The sequence below is a fragment of the Pomacea canaliculata genome, linkage group LG6 (genome assembly GCF_003073045.1).
Source record: "Pomacea canaliculata isolate SZHN2017 linkage group LG6, ASM307304v1, whole genome shotgun sequence".
Taxonomy (NCBI): Eukaryota; Metazoa; Mollusca; class Gastropoda; order Architaenioglossa; family Ampullariidae; genus Pomacea; species Pomacea canaliculata.
The window spans coordinates 22553517-22579640 of NC_037595.1; the positions used below are offsets into that span (position 1 = coordinate 22553517).

General features: G+C 36.1%; 1 protein-coding gene across 3 annotated transcripts; it reads left to right on the forward strand.

Moving 5' to 3' along the window:
* The first annotated feature begins 79 nt into the window (after window positions 1-79).
* On the forward strand, window positions 80-21710 carry LOC112566093 (protein PAT1 homolog 1-like). Of its 3 annotated transcripts, XM_025242048.1 has the most exons (20): window positions 80-234; window positions 477-588; window positions 1259-1392; window positions 1938-2039; window positions 5897-5965; window positions 6391-6495; window positions 7855-7980; window positions 8199-8441; window positions 9444-9570; window positions 12757-12891; window positions 13387-13480; window positions 13680-13778; window positions 14065-14296; window positions 14430-14553; window positions 14789-14952; window positions 16496-16711; window positions 18870-18944; window positions 19109-19249; window positions 20340-20437; window positions 20773-21710. In XM_025242048.1, the coding sequence occupies exons 1-20, from the start codon at window positions 193-195 to the stop codon at window positions 21029-21031; spliced, it is 2697 nt and encodes an 898-aa protein (XP_025097833.1). In that variant the 5' UTR covers window positions 80-192; the 3' UTR covers window positions 21032-21710. The 3 variants fall into 3 exon arrangements, with proteins under 3 accessions (XP_025097833.1, XP_025097835.1, XP_025097834.1); XM_025242050.1 differs by lacking the exon at window positions 12757-12891; XM_025242049.1 differs by lacking the exon at window positions 5897-5965.
* The last annotated feature ends 4414 nt before the right edge of the window (window positions 21711-26124 follow it).

The following is a 26124-nucleotide window of genomic DNA, read 5'->3' on the forward strand; positions in this document are numbered from 1 at the left end:
TCTGTCGTAGTCTCACAACAAATTGTTTTACAATAAAATGTGTATTTTTTTAAAATAGGCATTTTTTATGGTTTTACATAGATAATTATATATGTTTCATGCTTTGAAATGATCAGTTTTTGCATTTTATGAAGTCACACTTACTCGTGAAAGTAACATGCTATGGAAGTGTGGAAGTGAAAATGGCTTGACATGGCCAGCACACTCAATGTGAAGCCAGATTCTGCCTTCTCCGTGGGTTTATTTGCTTTACTGTTACATTTATCTTATTTTAAAGATAAACAATTAACTAGTTTTTCATATGTGCGTTGTTTAATACTTTTGGTAGTTCAAAGAAGGCATACAAGTATTTACGCACTGCTTTCTTTGCTGACTTGTACTCTCACCCCTACAAATGCCAGTCGCTTCGTGTTTAATTTTAATTTGGAAATATAATAAAATTATTTGATATTTAATACTTGTTTAATTACTTACAGGCTTTAGGAGCGGGGACTGTTGACGCTTTTGACAACGAGCTTCAAGAGGCACCAGAAGAAGAAGATTTCGACGGTTTCAACGATGAAACATTTGGAGCTAGTTGTCCTGGAGGTGAAGTTACCGTTAGACTATTCCTTTCCATAAACATGACGCATGATATATATGTGTGTGTGAGAAAGAAAGAGAGAGAGAGAGACATTGTTATGGATGCATTGTGAGGGCCTTAGTTTTAATTTATCATCTAGAAAATGAAAATAGGTAATCACAAATAGCCTCCTTAAAACAACAGCCTTCAAAACATTGACATGTACAGTAAGTGGTCAAACAGATTTACTGTGATGCTTGGGAATGTTTACAGATATAAACATATTTACAGGCTACAGATAACATAGTGTAGTATGGGACATTTATTAATAACTAGCTTACTAGATTTTATCTTTGATAAACAATAGCAGTTTTTACCTCATGTATGAGTTAAAGTCAGAATTATGTTTCTTGGACTCAGATATCTTCTCCCAGTCATGCATTTTCACTTGATGTGATACATTTCTATTTACAAGGCTTGTCATCAGATGTTGCAGTCGCCCTTGGAAACACTTTCTCATTCAAATTAATCACTTTCCTTGTACAGGTCAAAATGTAAACATTTGAAGGCAACAAAAAGGGTTTAGCAACTTCGATTTTGAGAATTGAGTATCTTAATGTACTGTAACATGCAGAACTCAACATTTGAAACATTTTTGGGGGTTGGTGTTAGTGATATCTGTGTGATGGTTTACAGAAGACTTCAACTGGGAGCAAGAACATGAAAGGCTTGCAGAAGAAGAAGAGAATGAAACAACTGAGTTCCACCATCGTGATCATACCAAAGATTCTGGTTATGGAAATGCTGAGCGCTCGTATCGGAGTCAGGAAGTGAGATTTTCTTTTAATTTATGAAACATTCAGCTTAAATCAAGAGAAATTCTGCAATTTTCAATGCACTTCTTAAAATTTTGAAATACAACATTATAATATGACTTAATTCCTTCTAACCCTTGTAATACTGAATAAGCTCGTGAAAACTTTAGAGTGATTACATAATGATGGCAAGATAAACAGTCTTTTTTTTTTAAACCTGCTGATTACAGACAATTTATAATTCTGACCATTGTTATGTTAACATGCAGTGTCCAAAGATTGCAGGATAACTATAGTCACATATAAGATGTAGCATGTGGTTCACAGTTTAAAAACTGATTTGCCCCTACCACACCACAACTCCTGAATCCTCTTAAGCTGTAAAATTTACCACAAACCACAAAAAAATGGAAGAAAATACTGTTTTTCAACCAAGGATAAAAATAATCTTTATTTATATAAGTAATCATGCCTTCACTTCCAAATCTTTTTATCAATGAAAAAAAATTAGAAAAAAAATAAAGAGACTTAAGTTTTTCCTATTTTTTCTCCAATTTCAGGAATATCATATTGAGGAGAGTATAAGCAGATTGATAGTGGAGGATGAAGATGAAGAAAGCTTACCCGTCCGTATCCGATCTCGACCTATTCCAGCAATAAAGGTCGGAGCAAATTATGTTTAAAATAATTCTTTGTTAAAAGTTATGTGACAGGCAAAACAGCTTTTATAATGAGACATCTCTGTGAAGTAAAGAAGATGTGGCACAGGGAGCATTTACAACAAGCCTGTGCATGAAGGTGTTCTTATCACTGTTGCCTAAAGAGGTTTGGAGTGATCAGTTTTTGTATAGTTCAGTGAATCTGTGCTGTCTGGTTATCTCTGGCCTTTGAAACCTCCTAACCTGGGGCATGTCTCAGTCCACATGGATCTATGATCAACACAAAATGATTTCAGACCACCACCCAAACACCTGCTCAAACTCTCAAGTAAACATGGATTTTGATTTCTTGGACCAACTTTGATGTTCATCAAATGATTTTCCATTTTCAGACTTGTTTACTCTTATGGTAATCATTTGAGAAAATCTTCAGAGTGATAGGAATTATGGCTAAGACCAATAAGTCTTTTTTTTTTTCCCTCTCCCTTCATGGTATTTTTGGTATCTTGATATTTTCCTACTCTCTGCATGCCGTGATATAGCCTTAGTTGCTGAAACAATTCTGTCCCCCGCCCGCCCCATGGGCCCGGCTTCTCGTGTCGGGGATGAACACCCAGCCTCTCTCTGGCTGGGTAACAAAGCTGGCCCACCCCTTTTTCTTATGGTTTTCTTTTTTCTACCTTACCTGGCCTTTTCATCTATATTCTTCTTCTAATCAAACATCACCAGTACTGATCAAGTGAAAACAACATTATTACCAATGTTTAAAAAAATTAAATTTTTAAATTAAGAGATGTCTTTTCGCCCTCCAAGTCCCTCAAACCCCCTAGCTGACTAAAGGTGTGCACAGGCATATATTTTTCGTCTGGTGGGCGTCACAAGTAATAGGTTGAGAAACGCTGTCCTAAGCGTAAACAGATCTGGCTGTTAGCACACGTTTGAACAACAAAAGCAAGAGTATAGTATTGGTGTGCTTGACATGTTTTTTTTTACCATCCTGTCGTCTTAGATCTAGCAAATCCACGTGTAATTTATACCAGAGTTTAACATTTAAGGGGCCATTTGCACTACACATTTGTAATTTTAAACACTTAAGACCTTAAATTAATCTTGTTAAAACATTTTGATGGAAAGCTGCTAAATTGCATAATTTTAAAACTAAAATTGTTTTGAACAAGATACAACTGTTTAAACCAGACTTCCTTCAGCATAGGCTAACTTAAAAATGGCAGCTCTCATTAAACAACACTGAAAGGAAAATTTGTTATACACAGAGCAAGCAGAACTACTAAAGGGTTGTTTACTTGTCAGATTCAAGACTAGTGTAACAAATAAAGTTGCACATCTGACCAATGTGCTGAGCATGATGAATACACCAGGATGTAAATGTAACCGAACAGGCCCACTCTACTGCTACCAAGATGCAGCCACAATGATGAGACCAATCCACCACACCTTAGATGGTAGAAATCTTTTACAGAAAATACCATTTTATGAAAGTATCTTTTGTATTAAAACTTAGTTTGCAAATAAACAGTTTAGTACAAGATTAAATCAAATCAAAGATTTGACCCAAGACAAAAATTTTTCTTTTGCTCACAAGGGCAGACATACATACTCATACAGACAATTAACACTAATTATCAATTAGTGAATCTTTAAAGTTTCTTCAAGCAATTTATTTTTAATTTCAAGCTTCGCTATGCTTTCATCCATATTCACAGCAATCTTTTCAATAATTTTGGTGATGATGGGTTGTTAAAATCTAAACCACTGAAATAATTCATCAGTGTTTTATTTTATTGTAGGCATTCTTGTTTGTTTCCAAACACCCTGAGTTCTTTGCCAAAGCTGATTGTGATAACCATTGTCATCACTGTTAAAACTATTTTAGTCACTTTAGAACAGCAAGCTGCTTTAAATCTAGAAGAAACAAAGCACTTTTTGAGTATTCCTTAAATGCACTTAAACTATTTAGGAGTGGTTTTTTGAAAAATGTTTCTAAAATTTGTTTCTAGAAATGTGCGGCTGGCCCCTGGCTTATAAATACTAATCATATAATAATATGTTGACCGATTAATAAATATGAAGATATTTTAAAAGTGACTTTGGCACTTGAAAAGTTAATTTTGCTACTTGGGTATGCTGCTTTATTAAAATAGTTATTAATTTGTCAGCATTGCATGGGCCAGTTCTGTTTACATTCAGATGCATGCATGTTGTGGTCATTTGATAATGGACACTGGATGCAACTCTTTGAGCTGTCACATCTAGCATAACCAGTTTGTAATTACAGTAATCAAGCATGGATAGAACAAATGCATTGACAAAAGTGGCAGTAATGTGTGCTAAAAGAACGTGAGGGATGCGCTGGTGTTACGGAGCTGATATTTTTTAGGCTGACAGACATCTGTAACTTATCTATTAAGGGTCATATCTGCAGTTACGATGACTCCGAGATTTTGGACAAATGATGTGAAAGTGATGTTGGTGTCATCCACCTGAGCATACTTCGATGATCCATTTCTTCTTCTTGAGCAGAAGAGAGCGTCCATTTTATTGTTAAGTTTAAGTTTGTTTTGTGTCATCTAGTCTTTTACATCACTAACGCAGGTTTCCTTGGTGTTAAGAGAAGAGTGATACTTGGTCAGCGAGATAAAGCAGTACAGCTGCATGTCATCAGCAAATGATGAGAAACCTTGTGAGGCTGAATGCATGATGAAAATGGTTTTGTGTACAAAATGAACAGAATGGGGCCAAGCAATGAGCCTTGGGAATCCCGCAGGAAAGGGGAGCAGGATGGGATGTTTGACGATTGATAAGCTCAAAAAGATAGTTCGAAAATCTACTGTTTAGCAGCAGCTGACCTAAAAGATTTGTTTATTCACTTCTGTAAAAGTTTCTAATGTAGTTCTTTTCATTACAAGTGTTTCTGAAGTCACCACTTCTAAAAAATAAAATTAAGCATATTGGTGGAATATATGAAATTAGTGACTCTAGCAAACAAGCAACTCAAAGTTTATCAGTATATCTTCCTGGAGATAGTCTGCTCGTTACATAACCCAGGCTGGCTCAACCCAACTAGCAACTGACCCAGAATGTTCTATGTAATGATAGTATGGCATAAGAGAACTGCTAACCTTTCTCTGGCCCCTGTCTTATGTCCCACTGCAATCAAAACATTAAAAAGAAAGTGTTCTGCAGGGAACAATATTGAACATGTGACATTCATGCCATCTTGCATATATAAAAAAATTCCAGGCTGATTGTGCTTTGTTTATTAAGGTATTGTAGTTATTTTGATAATGTTGTCTTTGAAAATACTGCCTTTTTGTTTTTGGGGTCAGAGCATTGATGTTTTAAATTAAGTTTTTAGTGTCTTGATTTATTAGTCTTAATATACTGGTATTTATATTTCTTAAGAATTGTCTTAAATTTACATTTTTTTGCAAAGACTTTTTGTCTTTCTTACTCCCATTTTATGTTGAAGATAAATACGTTACTTGATACTGTGTTTATTTACAGGGTATTTTATGACTGCTTTTTTTAAGTCAAAAAGGCAGTGGTATCATTAGTATAGGTTGCACTCTGGGTGATACTTAAGCAAAAGATAAGGCAATTATTGTAAACATATTTAACATTTTCTCCTTTTTAATGTGTTCTTCACTGCAAAATTATTACTTCCTATTGTGAAAAGGCATCATCTGCTTGATTGGTTACATGCATGTTTAGGATATATCAACTTACTGTTGTATTTATCATTAGCTTAGTCGGTAAGTAGAAAGTGCTGTAACTGTAAATGACCATCCAGCAGTCTGTTTACACTTAAAAACAGTTATTACTCATCGTTACACCTGCAGGGTCAGCCACACCTGGAACAGCTGTTTGGTCCATCGTCCCCACCAGCTTTGTATGACACAGAACACTTGGTAAGGAAGCTAAGATCTGTGTAGGCTGGAGGGTTAAGCTGTATAAGGGTTTGTTGTACCAATCTTAAACAATTGCTTCAGTGTTCATTGTCCAAGAATGGTTTTGCTGATCACCCAGAGAGCATTGCATCTTGACATATTATAGTGCTGCCTTTGATGTTGCTGGAACTTTTAACTGCTTGCCTGTATCAGCATGAACAGAGTTGAGCATGATATGCCATACAGTTTTATTAAATTTGTAGATTTTCCAAATATCTTTCTCATAATAGTCTTTATACATGCCAAATTATGTCCATGCAGAAGTTGAGTGGGTGAGGAATGTAGATGTCAAAAAAAAAAAGATGAACAAGGGACTGGGTGGTTGGTGTGATAAGATGTAAGAGACCGGATAAGGAAAGATTAATATGTTGTGAAAATACTGCCAGGCATCTCCAGGAAGAAACATCTGGGGCTCTCCGGCTCATGAAGATATTTTCCATAAACCAACAGATGCATTGCAGAAGTTGTTTCAAAGTGCAAAGGCTGTACGTGTAAGTATCAGGAGTAAAGATATTTGTTAGTCCTTAACAGCTCTCAATCTTGACTCATTATATCCAGCTATAAATTTTAAGTACATTCAGAAAATTGTAAAAACTACGATTGATATATATGAATGATAAGGAAAGTTCATATTATGTCTATTTTTCTTACCTTAGTTCATCTTGAAAATCACATTTAAAAAATATTTTTTGGAAACAGGATCACTCAAGATGTAATCAGTGAGCTGTCTAATCCTGTTAAGCCGTGGATTATAATCGTCATACACCATGCAGAAATGAATAAACATAATTTATGATAATAATAAGTATAATTCTGTTCCTTTCTACCCCCTTAATTCTATTGCTGTGTTTCTTTGTATTCTTTGCAATATTCATTGTGTATGTTTGCCTGATCAGGATGCCCATTATAGGCCTCGTTGCCTACTACAGTAATGTTTTTACCAAAAAAAAAAAACCCACCCCAAAACACTAGAAATTCTTACGTTTCTTCGTGTTGTCATATTTTTAAAAAAATGTACACCTGGAATAATTGATATCTTTAAATCATCTTCCTGTTTGTGAGTTTAGGGCTGTAACTCAATTGAAAATAAAAGGATCATTTAGTTAAATATTGAGTTTTGTCCCTTTTTGCATAAAACTTATCATGTAGCGCATATACATGGTGTTCTCATTGCTGTTGAAAGCATATATGAGTGCTGAGTTTTATTAAGATATGCCCAAAGTAAATTTTCTAATGGAAGGAAAGTTTACTTTTGGAGATATTTTATAACTAGTTTTACAAAATATTGAATATGGAAAGTTTAAACTTATTTCAAAATTATTTGAAAAATGTCTATTTTTAGATGAATTTTTAAAAACCATTATTAGGTAGGTAGAAAGAATGTGACACTTATGTGGAAAAAAGTATTTTTTGTGTGTGTTTTAATATATACACCTACCTTTTGCTGTTTCATTTTCTTGTTCAGAGTTGTTCTTCTCTTTAGCAAGAAGTTGTACTTCTCCTCTGGAGTATGCTATAGTTTTAATGAGCGATATCTCATGTTGATGTGACAAAATAAACGATCACTTCTCCAGTTTTTGCTTTAAATTTACAAGCAAAGGCAAAGGAAAATACTAATATAAAGGTTAGTTTAATTTGTTTGATAAAGCAGAAAAATGCTTCCACTTATATTTTTATCACAAAGGGGAATGGAGGAGATAAAACCTATGAACAAGTGTCACATCCAAAAAATGTAGCTGAAATGAGACCTTAGCCCAGAACCGTACAAACCTAATAGGATTGGTGAGAAGCTCTTTATCAGTACTGTACTGTACCATCTAACCTTTTTTCCTTTTGATTCCAAACTTTAGAGAGGTGAGTCACCTGTTCCCATTCTTCCTCATCCACTGCCACCACAGTCACCTGCAGCACTTCCGCAGGCTCACACTTTGGAAGAGATTGAAAGGCTGATGCTTGCCCGAGGAAAGAAACCCCAGGTACAGTAGTATGTTGACAGCTGAATATGTTCCTCAGTAGTTCTCAGTAATAACTGCAGCTTTTCACTTGAATGACACTTTACCTTTGAACCTTGTGACTTGACATGCAGCTGTTGTAGGCAAGAGTTTGGATGGACAGTGTGACCAAAAAAAAATTACAATTTTGAAGGCTTACCGTGGGAGTGTAAATTTGAGAAGGGTTTCTGGCCTTTGATCAGGTCATAACTGCAGAAGAGCTGGAGCGCAAGTTGCGAGGTGATTCTACCCCTGGTAACCAGGCGGCCTCAACACCTCATGTTGTTGGTCCACTCCCACAGTTTCCACTTCACCCTCTACCACAGCTTCGCCCTGGCCTTTTGCCAGCATCCTTGCTGCTGAATGATCAGCGCTCTCCCTTTCCTGTGTCGGTCCCTGTGACACCTATTGGCCATGCTGTTCAGCCCACAACTCCCTCCAGTAAGGTGAGAATGTCTTTACAAAATGGTCAGTTTATTATGAGGTATTCTCAGCTTGACATATGCATGGTTCCTGTACTCTAGCTTACATATATAAATATATAAATCTTCTTATTATATCTACTTTGCTGTATAGTCGAGATTTTCTCCAACTTGTTATTTGGTCTCTTTCTGTGGCAAAGATTTCTGACTTAAAAGTCTTTTAATAGTTAAGCATTCTTAGCGTAGAACATAGTGGGTGTGATGTTAATAATTATATTCGTGGAGAGGATTTGTCGTCTCTTAGAATCTTGGTTTTGTGTAAACACTTATTGATGCATTAATGTCTGTACATATTTATAAACAGGTAGATTCAATGTTGTACATTCACTCACTGTTCTCACTTAAGAATGTAGCGTCCATGGATTGAAACCTGCTGCAAATAGTTTAGTCACTATAGATCCTAATGAATTACATTTTTGTAGAAGATAGAGGAGCTGACATGCTGCTCATAAATTCTGTTATACTTGGGTAATGTTTTGCTGGCAGCCAGTCGTGTGAAAGTTTACTTTGGAGACCTGCTCATTGCAACATTTTTTGCCAATAATTTTTGAAGACTGTAATGGATGGTAGAAGCCTTAAGATGAAGTATACTTTGCTAAAATAAAGTCAAAGGCTTACCATTAATGCTTTTCTTGCTACATACATTGTTTTACATTAGTGTTTCGAAACATGTGGCTTGGTACAGAAACCATTAAACTCTACTTTTGGAAAATGTGTTCTTTTTGGAGCTTCTCGTGCAACCTTTTTTTTTCCCCTCTTTGATCTAAAAGCTGGCAAACTTTTTTTCTTTTCTTTTTTTGACTTTTTTTTTTTTTCTTTTCTTTTTTTTAAAAAAAAGTGAATTAGGATCAAAGTAGTTCAGCCGATAGTGAGGTGTGAATTTATGGAGGAGAAAAAGTCTGATACAGATATCTACTTCTATTTGAAAGTGTAATATTATTTATGACTAGTTTATATTTCATACAGGCAGGAATACTTCCACTCAGCCAGCAGAAGCAGATGGCCAATGGGCGAAGCTCTCCTATTCCTATTATGACACCAAAGGCCATGCCTCCTGGCAGCATGCTTGCAGGGTCCCCACAGCTTGCTTCTGGTAAGAATACTGTCTTATTGTGAACCACAGCAATACTTTTTTTTTTTTTTTTTTAAAAAAAAAAGCATTTTCATATCATTTTCTCATATTATAAAAAGTAGGTCCTTACATAAACTACATTTCTTGATATATATATATAACTTCTTCTTGTTCCTATTTGCCCCCAGTGGAGCATAGGCCGCAACCATACCCGCCATCGGACCCGGCTCTAGGCGTCCCTTTCTAGCTGGGACAATAAATAAATATAACATGCATCCATAATTTTATTTTTCTTTTCAATCCAATAGCATTTGTATTCCAAGTGTTTATCAGACTAACTTTACAATAACAGAGCAGCCGTTTTTTTTAAAGATAATATCTTAAGATGTATACCAGGGCTTCTGCTTACGCAAAAAATTGCGTACAGTAAAAGCTCGGAGGACCCCTTCAGTTTTCGTCAATGGGGTCCCAGGGGACCCCTTCAAATTTGGCCGAAGAACAGATACAAAATTGGTTAAGTGTAGTGTCTGACATCGTAGCCCAATCTATTATTGTCCTCTGCTACAAGGTGACAGTTACTTCCCTTGCACTGAGGTATTTTTTTTTCCCCCCTTACCGGGAAGAGTTCCATTAACCTATTTCCAAGATGTTGACAGCATGGTTAAAATCATCGTCTCAGAAACGGGAAGAAAGTGAGCACCCCAAATACAGTGAGCATAAGCTCATCACAGATGCTTGCACAGACTTCATGGCACAGAAATCTCGCCGTTTCTGACTAGACATTACAGTGCTTCGTGTGCCTGAAAGGCAGTTGAACAAAGTATGTTGATTTGTTGAATTTTTTTTTTTTTTTTTTTTTTTTTCACATTGTAAAGGTACCCCTTAGAGTTTGCCTGGGACACCTTAGAAATCTGAAGAAGGGGAAAGAATTTAGCCTTAGCAGAAGCCCTGTATACCATAGTTATTGGACTTTTGTGAAGTAATCTCAAGGGGTTTTAGAGATAACTGGAGTCAAATGTGGTGCACAGCTTCCCCTCCCCCCCAAAAAAAAAGTATATAAAAGAAAGGGGGGAAAGATTTTAAATCGCAACAACAGCATGAAAATGCTTGCCTAATGATAAAATCAGTCATTTCTTAGCTTATCCCTTTCCTAACTAGACAGTTTTTAACTTGTAGTTTATGCCAAATTATATATCACTGTCATTTGTAGAATGAGGTATTCTACAGCTTTGTTTTAAGCAAACTTTCACATGTTAAAGCAATAGATCGGATGGTAACAATTATTATTACTACCATAGTGTCCTTTGCAAAACCATTTATTAAGATATGCTTCATCTACCACACTTAGCACAGTTTCCTTTACATTGCATGTAAAATTGTTTAATATTATCAAAATATTAACAAAGTTGGTATTTCATTTTTATTTATTGCATGACCCAAATTTATTAAAATAAACTCTTACTTTAAACCTGATGTAAGATGTAATTCTGCTTTCAATTTCCGTGTAATTGGGAGTTAGAGGTAACAAACGGATTTTACTTTGAGAATTTTGTAATTTATCAGAAATAGTCATTGCTTGCAGGTCATTTTGTTTAAAAAAACGAAACATTTTGTTCATTTAGTTGATAAGGGAAACCATTACTAAGGGTAATGCTTAGTCGTATTACATTGTTTCAAAGTTTTAACCTAAAACTACCAAATAAACCAATATCTTTGAATAGTTAGCAAAAGGACACCTGGAAACGCTATAAGGAGCTTCAAGCCTCGTTTGAAATATGTCATAAAACTAGTACTCTGTATGTGTGGGGCAGTCCGAGGCAGAATGCATTTGTGTACTGGCTAAGTAGCGTTTATATTCTGTTAATTCACTGCATTTCAATATTATAAGCTGAACCTTTTACAATTTAGAATTTTTAAACATAAAAGATTTTACTTTTTTCCTTTAATCATTGGGAACCCTCACTGCTTGCACATCATTATAGTGTGATTTTGGCATATGGTTTTTCCCAATGCTCGTTTTATTTCACTTTGTAATCACTTTAATTCGATTTTGCAACTTCTGAAAATACAGTAAAACCTCTTTATTAGGACCTTCCTGGTTAAAACACCTTCGTTATGACCCACACATTTTTCATGGAGACATTTTACTATATAAACATTATATAATACAACTACTCCCCAACCTGACTTCCAACTAACAGTTTGAGCTCTATCATGACTTTTCATAGGTAGTGCATGTTGAAAAACAATACATTTTAAAATAGACTTCTTCTGGCTGACTATTTACCCTATATTATGATTTTGCGCAGAAATCACATAAAATAAAGTACATTTTAAAAGAGACTAGTTGTTCATTGTTGTGACCTTTTTGAAACAAGTGCACAACAGTCAGTTGTGTTTCATTACAATCTCTGATTGCTCTTACCTACAATTAGTTCCCATATAAATCTTTTAACAAAGTGCTACAACGACAGGCAGAATCGATAAGCATTACCAATCAAAAGTGAAAGCAACAAAGAAAAGCACTAGCTCTCTAGGAAAGAGTAAAGGTCATCAAAAGGACTGATCAAGGTGAGACTGCTATCATGATTGCAATTTTCTTAGTGGAGGAAAAACTCAAATTCAAAAGTACAATCAAAGTGAATGTGGCAGTTGTAGAAAGATGGCCTGATGGCGAAAGTTTAGTTTAGTTTATTTCTTGTTGCTCCTCTGAGGAGCATAAGGTGCGTCCCACCGTTTGAGAACGGCAGCCTTAGGCCTTTCACTTACATCGCAATTTATGGGGGAGAATGCTGATTCCAGCAACACACAACATGTTGGTTGCTGCGCGGTTGTCATGTGTGTAGCTAGGGCTTAAATGAGTAATTTTTTTATATTGAAATAAGAAAATTTGTGTGGGTACGAAAATGAATTTATTAAACATTAGAACACCTTTTCCCCACAAATTGGTATTATCTCAACGTTAAGCATTGCACCCCAAAACCACTATTTTTTCATGCTATCTCTTACTTTAATTTGCATTGCTGTTTGCTTACTGTGGATCACCTATTTATGTATGCTGATGACCTATATAGCTTCATCACACTGAATCCTTGAAACTAGTTCTGTCCTGTCCTGGTTATTGTTATTTTTAATTTTGATGTTTTTTTCTTGTAGCATCATTCATCACCTGTGATTATAAATTTGTTTGAATCCCACAATGTGCAGGACGGCACACAAGCACTCCTACACCACCTCCTGGGATGGTTTCCCTTTTCCAGCCCCCACCCACTGCTCGTCTTGTGTCTCCCTACAATCGGCCTGTCACTCCAGTCAATAATGGCATCTCCCCTGCCACTCTTGGTACTTTTTTCTTGATGTAGTTCTCCTTTTATTTAGCGTCTGTAGCAGCTCTGGTTTCTGTGGGGTTTTGTGGTCAAGTTTGGGTTCTCTTTTGTGGAACGACTACATCTTTTCTCTTTTTACTACAGAAATTACAGTACAGCGTAGCAGTCCCCCAGTACTTTAGCTAACTAGAAAAATGTTTTCCTTTTTGACCTAAATGAGCGCTTAATCATAAAATATTTAATGAATCACCATCAGGGTGGTTTTTTTTTTCCTTCTGAGCTTGTGTCCCTTAAGATGAAATATGACTTTATTTGTTCCATAGGATAAGATATGACTTTATTTATCCCAGGGGCAATTAAAGCAACTCTATATAGAATGCAAAAATTATTAACAATACATGCATATTGGGTATTTTAAAAACATACAAATCCCTGCTGAACTTCTAATTTTATTTGTTTAATGTTTGGTGAGAAGTTTTACAAGTCAGGTTGTAAGGCTTTTTGTTTCAAGGGAGCCGCAGGCTTGGACTTCCACCAAATGTGATACCTCCTTTGCAGCGTGGGCCTGTACCAAGTAGTCCTGTTGGTACTCCACCAGGAGGAAGGTAATCCCATGTATAAGTTTTACAAAAGACTTCAATCCCTTGACAATGTTACAGTCAATAACAGTGTTATCCCATTGTTGAAATTATGCTCTGTGAAGTAATGAGAAAAAGTAAAATGCTTCTGGTGGAAAAAATAAGTCTCATTTATGTCATTTTATGTCATCATCAGAATTAACACTATTATTTATTATTACCATAGATTGTCGGCTCATGGTATTCCGGACATTTCATCACGAAGCAAGCCACCAATAGGAGACTGGCGGCATGATGGTAGCCGACATGAAACAGGTGTTACACTGTAGGTATTATTTGAACCTCTTTGAGAAATGAAAAAAAATTACTAAATAGAGTTAACATGAGAGAGCAAATAAGAACAACTATTAACCCAAAGATACGAGCATGAAAAGACTATCTTGTTTGTGAAGTATAGAAAGTGATAATTTTTTTTATAGGCAAAAGGGTGTTGTATGACTAAATATTTAGAATTATACAGGATATAATGTCAGTGTAAAGGAGTTGTTTTTCTTTTGCAAATATATGCTTTCAAGTGCAGTTTTTGGGTATATAATTTGATCTCTATTAAGTGGAAACCGCACCAACCAGTCTCAAAGTGACAAAAACCGTGCCTACCGCACCAACTACCAGCGTCCTCCACCATGGCAGCAGCATCACCAACATCAGGATATGCAACAGGCACAAGGGGAAGAAGATGAATATGCAGGACTGATGACAAAGCGAGAAAAGGACTGGATCATTAAGATACAGTTGCTCCAGCTCAATACTGACAATCCTTACTTGGACGACTACTACTTTACGGTAAGTCTGGCTCATCATGTGTCTAGTGAACAAAAACAAAACAAAAATCCTTGAGTATTGAGGGGTTTGAATTCACATAGAACTTGAAATAAACAGCAGTAGTTAAAGCCTTTTTTTTCCATGGCTTTTGCAGTACTACACACTGAGGAAGAAAATGCGGGAGAGGTTTTCTGGTGGTGGTGATGCCGACTTGCATCTTGAGCCCACACTTCTTATCCCCAACTTGTCCAAGATTGAAACAAAGGCTTACACTCCAGGTGACTAATCTACCAGTAAAAAATATATTTCAGGTCTGAGGTGGCTTAAGAAAAACTAACCATCTGGGACTATCAGATGCTTCCTTAATTTTTGTGTCTTTATTCTTATCAAATACATACCTTCTTTGCAATTATAATAATGTAAGAGTTTTGTCCCTTTGAGTTGAACAACCAACTCAAAATGTGTTTTCTAGACATTGTTGATATTTTCAAAGCTGAAATTTTGAATTTACAGCCCACTTTGAAGGCTCTCTTGGTAGACTCACCACAGCCAGTGTTCACAACCCACGTCAGATCATAGATGTAGCACGTGGGTCCTCACCACTGGAGGACACCTCTAAGAAGAATGTTAGCAAAGAACTCCGCAAATTTCGCCAGCTTCTCATGGATATTGAGAAGGTGAGCAGCTTTTCTTGTTTTGCTTTTGTAGTTTTTATGGGCTTGTTAGTCACCATAAGCTGGTACATTTAGTCACACCACAATTTCAAATTTCTAAGTTTCTGGGGGAGGTTTTGTTTGTTTTGTTTTTTTTTTGTGTGTGTGTGTGGAGTGGAAGGGGTACAGTTTCGCCAACATGCATGTTCATAGGTGTTGACATTTGGGATTTTGATGGATTTTTTTGGGGGGTGGGGGGGTTGCTGGGTATGTCTAAGAAAGAAAGAAGAGAAAACATGCAATGAAAGTGAATATAACCAGAGAAGTTGTTCTAGTTTCTGTTTGTTTTGTTTTCTTGTTAATTACATTCAAGCAGCAAGCATGCTATTGTTTAGCAAAGACTTAGCATTTAAAGGGATAAAGAATCTGGACATCTTTGTTAAGGAGTTGATTAGATGAACAGTTTTGTGTTTGCTTTAAGCCTTTGTTGTACACCTGGATAGCTTAGTATATCTTCTTACAGCTCCAAGTTTTTTGGCTAAGAATAGACTCCCCTTTGGTTCCACTGGTCACTGTGCACCCTCTTACAAAAAAAGGGGGTTCTGCAGTCTGGTTAAGCATCAAGACCTGGTGCATTCCTTGCACGTCTGTCTGAAAAGATCTGCTTCTTGCAGAAGGAATGTACCCATCTGTTTCTACCTTTGCAAGGGGAGAAGGCTGACATAATAGCATGACTAGACATAAGTGGTAGCAGCCTGGATTAGGCAGTCTTAGGGACAAAAATTGTGGATCTTTTCCAACATAGGGAATCAGTTATATGGACTAGAACACAATAGGTTCAGGCTTTGGCTACTAGGGTATCTTTTTCAAGTTATGTGGCTCTTAGAGAAATTGTTAGATGTCAGTTTTAGTAGGACCTGATCATTTGCTGCTGACCAAGAGTTAGAGCTGCTTACTCTAGTACTATTTAATGTTTAAGGATGGAAAATGCTGCATGCAAAATAGGAATTAATTTTAGGTAGGGTTACATACCTTGAAATTTATTTCTTATTGAATTATAACTTAATGAGCTAAACACAATAAAAAAATAAAATGTGGCATTACGGGTTAAATTAGAACGTATATTGCACAAACTAAGTTCTTGAACAAAATCAAAGAATATTGGGTATGCAAATGACCCCATTACCTCAAAACTCACCATTTACAAGGTAGAGATGGTGGTGCAATGATTAAAGTGCCTGTCACCATGACTATTACAATTTGTGTGTCATGGGTTTATATCTCTCTGCTCCAGCATATCTCTCTCTCTCTGGATGCGACTTATGACAGTGGGTTTTGCTTTTTTATGGGGGGTGGGGGGTTTTTTTTTTTTTTTTTAAGGTACTTCATGGTATATGCATGTCTGGATGTACATGTGTGTTTGTGTACAAAGAGTCATGCCCACTCGTCATAGTATGATGTCTATGTTTCTGTCTAGTACTGCATGCACATGTATGTAAAGTACTTTGAGCCTGGCTGTTGATGGGTAATTATTATTATTTATAACAAGAAAGTTGACTGCTTGCAGGGCTACACTCTGCTTCTGGATATAGATGACATTGAAAAGAAAGTGCTTGCTTTGCCTGAAGAGAGCAGGATTCCCTTGTTCCTGGAGCGTCATGAGAAAATAGGACAGCTGTACCAGTACTTCACTAGCGATGAGAGCATTGAGCAGCATACACAGATTCTTGGTGTGCGAAAAGGGAGAAAGTTGCTTGCCAGGGTACTTCCATTATTCAGCAAGGTACACTGTTAGAAAGGGTAATTCCTCTTTTCCCCAATCCCACCAAAACACGCTCTAGTTAGGAAAAAAATAGTGATTTTTGGCTACATCAGCTGTTTTGCTGTCAACTTTTCCTTGCATCACTTTGAAAATAGATGTGATTTGCATTTACTATGGATTTGGTTTCCATGGCATTCGGGGGTGGGGGGGTATCTCCTTTGCAAGAATAGGAAGACATGTTCATGTCCCTTACAAACATACCTTGATGCAAAATGCATTTATAATAAATCTTCCCAGCCATGGTGAGCTCTTTGTGCTTTCCAGAAATACTATGAAAAACACATAGGGCTAAATCATTGACTGTGACTAATATTTGCAAAGAAGAGCAGAGCAGTTGTGATCCAGGAAAGTAGATTTGTGATGCGAGGTCAGGGAAATCAGAATAGATCCGCAGTTTTTCAAAACCTTTTGTCATCTGCTCTCTGCCACAGTCCAAACCGATTAGCTGTTACAGTGGTAAGTGGAGAAAATCACCTGTCAGGTAGGGTTCAAAGGAAGCAAAACAGTTGAACATGAATATACAGCAGAAAATGTAGGAAAACACTAACAGGGCTTCTGCTTACGCAAAAAATTGCGTACAGTACGCATTAAAAGTTCGGAGAACCCCATCAATTTTCGTCAATGGGGTCCCATTCAAATTTGGGCGAAGAACAGGGACCCCTTAAAAATCTGAAGAAGGGGTCCCTGGGACCCCAAAGAATTTAGCCTTAGCAGAAGCCCTGACTAAAATAAAAAAAAGCAGATGACTGCAGAAGAAACAAAAAATGCCTCCTGACACCTAATCAAGTCAAGGGACATCACTCTGTTAGTATTATGCTTCACAATTTGTAAAAAAAAAAAAAAAAAAAAAGAGGCGGCTTTAACAATTAATCCTATATTATGGCTGATTGATTCATAGTAAAACTGCTGTTCTGATCCCAGTCCATGAACATCAGTTAATACCCATTATCGTCATGTCAGTTATTATAAAGCAGTGATGCCCAACCTTTTTCGGCCTGCGGGCCATATCCATTTCGGACAGCCGTGTCGCGTGCCATATCCATTTCGGACAGCCGTGTCGCGGGCCACTTCACCGCAAAAATACAAAAAGGAAAAAAAAAATAGAGCAGATACCATTTTTTATTAGAAACAAGTTGTACTTACCATGAATTATGTAGTAATTAGTGGGATATTTGAAGTTGTTTTCCCGAAACCAATTTCTGAATCTCCGGCCTTATAGTAGAGACATCAAGTCGGAGAACTGAATCGAAATGTTCGTCTTTCGAAAAAAAAGATTGAGAGACGCCCCTACGTGGGGATAAATACTTCTTCTTTTTTTTTCCGCTTTTTTAGGTCTTCTCTTATTACTAATATGCCGATTTCCTTCACTGTGGGCAGAAGTTTCGCGGGCCGGATGGCACCCTGTTATAAAGCATTCTGATATCTTGATTTTTTTTTTTTAGGTTGCAAACAATTAAGGTACTGTCACATATGGTTTAATAGGGCAGCTGCCTCCCACAAAGTGTGCAGAACAAAGGTGACAGTTTTGCGTGTAAATAATTCAACACCAGTTTTACCTGTGCTTTCCACATATTTGCCACAGTCTGATCTGCTGGATATTGATGGAAAGGAATCTTCTTATCTACAACCATGCCACCTCTGTTTTGACATACATAGTAGTAGTGGCCTCTGGGGCTGGTTTTTTAAACCTATTTTTGCATCATCATTTCAAAGTACATAAATGGCCCAGAAGTTGCAGGTGGAGAAAATAAATCTATATGCAAAAAAGATGTAAATGGGCATTAAATGAGTCAAACTAGCTTTGCTGAACATATGAATAAGCATTCGTGTACTAGACATATAAAACATCAAGAACCCAAAAGAAGTAGTTTAAGAGGTTTAGGAAAGCTTGTAAACTTAATGAGACACCTGATTCTTCTGACTGTGATGGTGGTGGAAACACCAGAACCTTTTTTTGACCCTTTTCATTGTAAACAAAACTACTAACTAATGGTTCTTTAGAATCAAAGTGAAACAAAAAAAATTTGATGTTTAAAGTACTGAATATATTTGGCATTAACGGACAGATTTTCTGACATTTTGAATCTATTCCGCTTGGCTGACACATTTTCTTTTACAGAATCAAGCCCATGTTGCACTGTGTATTCTGTTTCATCATATGTACAACCTTGTCAAAAAAGATGTTGCAGATGAGGTAAGCAAGCACATAAAAATTTTGAGAGCAGTGTTTACAGGTTCATATCTCATGTGTAGAGCTGTTTAAGTTAGTTCAAGACATTTGTGTATGAAGTGTTTGGATAATTTGTTGTTTGGTAAAATATTATTTCAGTTACAACTTGATTCCATTGCTGTTTCCAGGGGCTGTCCTTGATGACAAGATCCGTGTGTAGTGCCCTAGAGGGCAGTGACCTAGATGCTCTTGTGCGACTTGTTGACGTCCTTAAAGGAGAAAAATGGTCACAAAGTGGCTCCTACCTTGATCCCCTTTTCACTAATCAGGTATTATTTATAACTCAGTTTGCATCACAGATGATAAGACCCAGTGTTCAAAAGGCAGCTTCAGGTCCATTTAAATCAACCATGATTACAAGTGACAATAAGATTAGTGCATGGAGGACAGTTTTGATGCAAGAGGAAAAAGGTTATCTTGTGTTGAATAATGTCTTGTTTACAAATAAACGCCACCTGAAGAAGGAACTTAGTAGACACATTGAGCAAGGACGAATCTTAAATTACTGATTGATAATCCGGGACACTTTCTGTTTAGTGGTAACTCATTCTCTTTTGTGCATATATGGTCTACACACTTTGACTGCACATTAGACATGTAGTACACATATGTTTAATTGGCTGTTATATTTTTTTATATTATTATGAAAATAAAATGGAAAAAAAATTATGCAAGCTGAAACATTTGTAAACACAACTGTGACATGCAGACCATCCTTTGACAGGAAGTTTCCCATCACAACCTTCCTTTCTGCATAAAAAGGGTAATGACATCAGCTCAATAGTAAAGTTTCTGCAAAGGCTGGTACCTATTAAATGCTATGTTACTGTCAATTTTCATCACTATGAGGAATGTCCATTTATTTCTACTTGATGTTTAACTTCTTAAGTCTTCTGCATGGAAGAATAGTCTATCACTGGGTATGACATGGTCTGTGATACTTTGTGGATAAGGATTTTTTTAAAATTCTATTAAAAATTCCTTTTGGATTTACAACAGTGTAAAGATGTAAAGGGTGGATTGAAATAGGAACAGTTGATTTCTTCCTGTTTCATGCATTTATGTCCTTCTAACTTATAACTTTTTTGGGGGGAAGGAGTTTTTTTAATGGAAAGGAGGATAATTTTGAAGAATCCAAAGCAACTAGTACAATGTCATCCTTGTGTCTTCAAGGAGTTCAGAGTTTTGGGTGCAAATTAAAACAACAAACCTGCGTTCTGTAAGAGTTCCTTACCTGATCTTTCGTATTTGGAAATGAGGCAGCTACTTACGATGTACCAGCCTAGGGTTTTCAAAGACATTGAAAACAGGTTCCCAGACATTGGTATCAGACTGATGAGTGAAAATTATTCATTGCAGTTTGGTGCTGCTGTGCTGTGCAGTCTCTTACAGCAAGGTGAGAAGGTATATTGCAACACATCACCAGTGGACATGGATAATCAGCTTCAGACTGAATGGTTAGTATTCTAATGTGCTTGACAATTATTAAAAACAAAATTAAAAAGTGACATTCTCATTCTTGGTAGCTAAGTAATTTTGCTTTAAGAACTAAGGGTACTATATAATTACATTTTGTAAGGACTATTGAAATATTTCAAAAAATATTTTAGTATAATTTTCTTTTCTGATTTCTTGTGCATGTGTGTGTGATGATGGTGGAGAGGGTGAGAGATTTAATCCATTTTGATCATGCTTTTGCGCAACATTGAAGCATTCTGTTAACTTGTTATAAATTTCTTTCACATGCTGTTGTTAGCAAATGCAGAGTACAGTTCTTTGTATCACTTCTCAGGAGCAAGTTTGTCGAAGAGTTTGCAGATGGCCTGAAAGAAATTTCTCTCAAGGACTTGGCACCTCCTTCATTTGCCTTGCCTCTGGTCACCCCACATCTCACACGTCTTCTGAATGCTCAGGTGCTTGTGCAGATTGAAGACAAGGTTCAGCGCCTTACTACACCTAGTACTGCCAATGCCAGCCTAGCTTCTTTTGCCATCACCTCCATTTCTGTTGTTGACAGCAGTTCTACCATAAGTAACTTAACAAACTCATGACATCACGTCCGCTGTGTGTGCTTGGCTTATAAAAGTGGTGTGCCTGCTTTTTCTGGGTAATTTGATGGTCTAGTGTGCTGTGCACCACAGTAATCTGTTGGTCTCGCCACAAAATTGTAAGCGCTGTGTAGTCCCATGCTGTATCAGAATTCTTGTAAGATATTTCTATCTCATCTGGTTATAGACAGCAACTGTAAATAAATTTTTGTGACTGTGTAAACATCTGTTAAACTTTCCATTACATTAATCTATATCTAGCTACCAGATGAAAGTTACCAATATGTTCAGAAATGGTGAATATAATTGTGTGCTTAAAATGCCATTCTTTTCCACAAGATGGTTATAGGACTGTGCTGTACCAATAGAAAGATGTTTGATTTTGAAATCTGTTTTCTTTTTTGCAATATGAAAGAAATTATGAAGTGAAGAAAAAAAAATTATTATACTTTGATATTTAAGATATTTATCATTCAAATTATTATCATTTTTGTGATCAGTAAATTTAAACTACTTTAACCATAGGAAACGGATTTAGAGAATCTAGACTATGTTCTTACTGACTGCAGGGAAAGATAATGAATATGTAAAATACAAGTTGCGGGCTTAATTATCTTTTAGCACACCAGTGAAAGAAGTAAACTAATAAGCAGTAGAATTTATTATCGGATAGTGTGTTCTTGGCAATTTTGCAATGCTTGTTGTTTAATGGCAGTATTTTTGCATTCATAGCTGGTCATGTATCTAAGTTGATTTTAATACTTCATGATTGCTGCATTGCTAACTAACTATACTATGCTTTTTAATTTAAATCCTGATGATTTCATCCATTGTGCTTCTTTTTTGGTCGTTTTAAAACCCAGATGTTTCTGTTAGATGAGAGGGGCTCAGGGCTTAGCAAAGAACTTCCCCTAGAAAATGAAAATTAAATTCATTATTTTAAATGTCTATGATTGGTTTCCATCTTAGCTTATTTTGGAGTTTTGAAGCAAACCTAAATGTTAAATTGGCATCTAGTTCTCAACTTACAGTGAAATCTGTGGTATGGTAATATATTGGCAGCTCCCAATATACATTTATTTTAATAGAAAATCCAATTTACTGGGAGACTAGAAGACTAGAACAGATTGACTGCCATGATTGATAAATTCTTCAGATTTCTTGTTTGCCATTTTTTTATATCAAGGAAACAAAAGGGTGGTAAAATGTAGATTTTGCTGTTTTATGAGAGAGTGAATCTCTGTGCACCACATAAAGTTTTGGACATTTTATCAAGTATGCCAAGAATCGTAAATTTCAATTGTTGTGGCCAGTTTTTGAGAATAGTTCACTTTTGTTACCTAACCCTTATGTGTAATTTGTCAGTTTATTTTGTACAAGTATGGTTCATTCTTCAGCAAATCATAAATTATTTGTTGTTAGCACCTTTTTTTTATTTGATTATTTGTGGTTAATGTCAGTACATTTTTTTGGAGGCTCTGAGGGGGAAAAATGTACACAAGAAGAGAGAGATGACAGTGATGATGTATTAGAAGTCTGAGAACTCATGCAAAATATGGACATAACTCAGCATTTATTTTAAATATCATACTCTTGCTTTTTTTCTTTGGTCCTCACTATTCAATATATGTAGTATATCCAAGTGCTGTGTTTAATTGCCAGCTTCCAATTGACAGAAGATAATCATGATGTGGAGGGAGATAGCCAGAAATTTGATGGTGGTTTGACAGCCCATCCATGGTAAATTGTGTTTTAGAGGCTGCATTAAATAGTTTATATCACATTTGCATATGTATTTATGAAACCTTAAGTTGGCAGCACTTAGAAGACTAGCACTTAAATTTTTGCTCTCCTTTGACATAAAACGTATTGACTGGGGAGTTAAGGTGACTTGTAGCGAGTTATAACCAGTGAGCTATATCATCTCTGGCTTAGATACTGTCCATAAAACATTGTAGTGAGACTCTACTGTTGTGTACACCTCATGAAAAACAAGATATTTAAAATTGTTGGAAGGTTGATAAACTTCTCAGTTTTGCTTAAACCTATAGGTAATTGGTCCTGCAGGTCTTGAACATTTGAAAAACTACAATACCAAAGATATTATGATAGTCTATTAGCTTATAATTCACAACTATCACATTCAAGTCTGATAACAATGAAAAATATTTTGCTAGATCTCAATCACAGGGAAGTAGAGATTCACATTTAGAGAAGACAAGAAGTCTTTAGCATACTAAAGCCTGGACACCTTGATAATGTGGTTTAAAACTGCAGGGCTTCTGCTAAGGCTAAATTCTTTGGGGTCCCCTTCTTCAGATTTTTAAGGGGTCCCTTTTCTTCGCCCAAATTTGAATGGGACCCTATTGACGGAAATTGAAGGGATCCTCCGAACTTTTAATGCGTACTGTACGCAATTTTTTGCGTAAGCAGAAGCCCTGAACTGTATTTTGAAAAATTTGAGTGTAAGATAATATATAATGGATTAGAGCTGCTTTTTATTTTTTTTTTTTTTCCTGACATAAAAGGAGGCCTGTGACATGTAGAGATCCTATGAAATGAAAAGTGTAAAACTGGTGTGAAAAATTGCACTAGATTTTAGTGGAAGTCGAAAGTGAAGGCCATCTGTGGTTAATGACCATTATCTGAGTAATATTTTGTAACCTTTGCTGCAGTTATAGAGGTGCACTTTCTCAACTTTTTATGTCAACAAATTGTACCAAGCATTTTTTTTGCAAAGAGATGGGGAGGACGAAGTTCGTGTGTGTGTGTACATGTAAGCACATTTGTGCATATCTGAGCACATGGGTGTATAAATTTGCATGAACTTGCATTTAATTGCCTATGTGTTAAAGGAAAATCTTGTTGCATGAGTAAAAAATATATTTTGGAGGGTGGGGAATGGAATGGTGTATACAATTCTAACAGGTTATGTGTTATGAACATGATGTACAGTTACCATTTATGCTTGCTTATTTAATCCATGTAGTGATTAAGATTTGAGGAGCTTTAGTGTAGTTCTCTTTTGGGGGGATAACATTTTAGCAGCTGCAAATGTGATATCCTGCTATATCTTTTTTTCTGCACCACAAAGTGTGGCTTTTTGTAAGACAGCTTACTTGTGGTATATGATGTTGAAAATTATCTCCTTTTTTACTTATCTGGTTTTTTTTGAAACACTGGTTAATAGTGCCTCAAGTTGCCATGAGAAAGTCAAATAAGTGACACCCAGTGAGTAAATCTGTCCCCAAATTACAAGCAACATATTTGTTGACATGGTTAAAACACTAAATTATTTAAATCTGGCATATGAATTTGCATCGTGTACCATAATGGCATGCAAAATACTGTGAGAGCTTATTTTTTAAACTTTTTCAAATCAAATTGACTGGGAAGACTAGGTGACAGGAACAGTTTGAGCAGACGAACATATTCATGTTTGCAAACTTATACAAAATATAAGGCATTTTGCTTTATGAAAGCCTTGTTCTTTTGCATTTATGAAATTTATCAAACTTTAGCTTTCCTGTCTAATTGTGATACCAGCCTCATAGCATTAAGGAAATGAACTCTTGCCAAGTGGATTTAATTTAACCAGTACACATAACAGCATGTAGTAGATCAAATGAAATAATGGTTTTGCTAGCATGCGTTTTGGAAAGTAAAGTATAAATCACTGGATGCAAAACACATTTTACTTAGCTAAGTAACTTGTGATGCAATGGGGAGGAAATAATGACAGTGTTTTGAATTGGCAGTACTAATTGCAGAGCTGCTGTGTACTATTGGCTCCATGGTTTAAAACCCATTCTTTTTCAGAAAATGAATGCATGCATGTACACAGATGTTAAAATCTATGTATGTGAAGCTGTGGGGCGACATTAGTTATGCCCAGACAGTTTGCTCCTGTCTTAAAACACTGCTTCTACAGATTATGCTTTGATTCTTTTTTATTAGTATGATTAAAATGAATGTATCCTTGCAAATAGTCAATGTTAATGTATGGGTGCAGGTACACATGTGTGTGTGCACACACATCCTTTGCTTTTTTGTCCTACAGGTTATACAATACAACTTTCAGATAGTACTCAAATTAGCAGTATACATATAGATGTCGAAATAATTTCTCTCACACATTCCCAGCAATTTAAGTTGGTGACCCTAATACAAGGTTACGGCCAGTGGAGTTGATCAAGTAAATGGTACATGGAATGAATGTTCATTAGTTACTGTTTTCAGTTATAGATCTATTAGAAGAAGTGGTATTCATTTTTGCACTTTTGCAGAGTAATGACATACAAAAATTGACCATTTTATGATTAATGAAAGCATTTTTCAAGATTAGAAACAGAGATGGTGTGCATATATTTAAGAAAGGTGAGAATACATGAAACAACATGTGAATATTCCAGACTGTTAACTTTAATTATTGCATGAAATATGACGTAAAATTTCTGATAATTATAGTTTAAGAAGCTTTGCGGCTAATTATAAATCAGCCTATCTCTAAACGTTTTTATAACTGCACTTTCACACAGAAAAGAAAATCCGGATGCCAGTCAAATCCAATAGCTTAAATTCGAGCACTATTCTGAACTTAGATGCCGACGGTGAACACAAGATATGGCCCAAGCAAGTTTCAAATACAACATGAAAAAACGAGATTGTTGGAAGAAAAAAGAAGCAACAATAAAGTTCTTAGGTTTAAAATTTGGACTACATCGTCAAGGTAAATAAGTTCATTTGTTTCCCCACTGGCAATGATCGTAAGGTGTTTTTAAAAAAACAGGGAAAAACACGTTACTAGCTTCTGCTGCTTCACTTTCACAGACGCTTACGCGAATGTTCATGGTGTGGGTAACGAAAAGCAATGAGTTTATGAACTTAAAAGATTTGTTTTACAGAGTTCCGACCAAAGTTGCTTTTTCTGCTGCTGATACGCACGCATACACATCCTCTTCTGTCAAGAGGAAACAGATAAGAAATTACGTAGGGCTCTATCCTTATTTCGATCTGATAATCTGCTTTAGATCTTAAGTACCTTCAAGGATTCAAATGCATACTTAGAGAGGAAGCAAATAATTTGCTCACAAAGG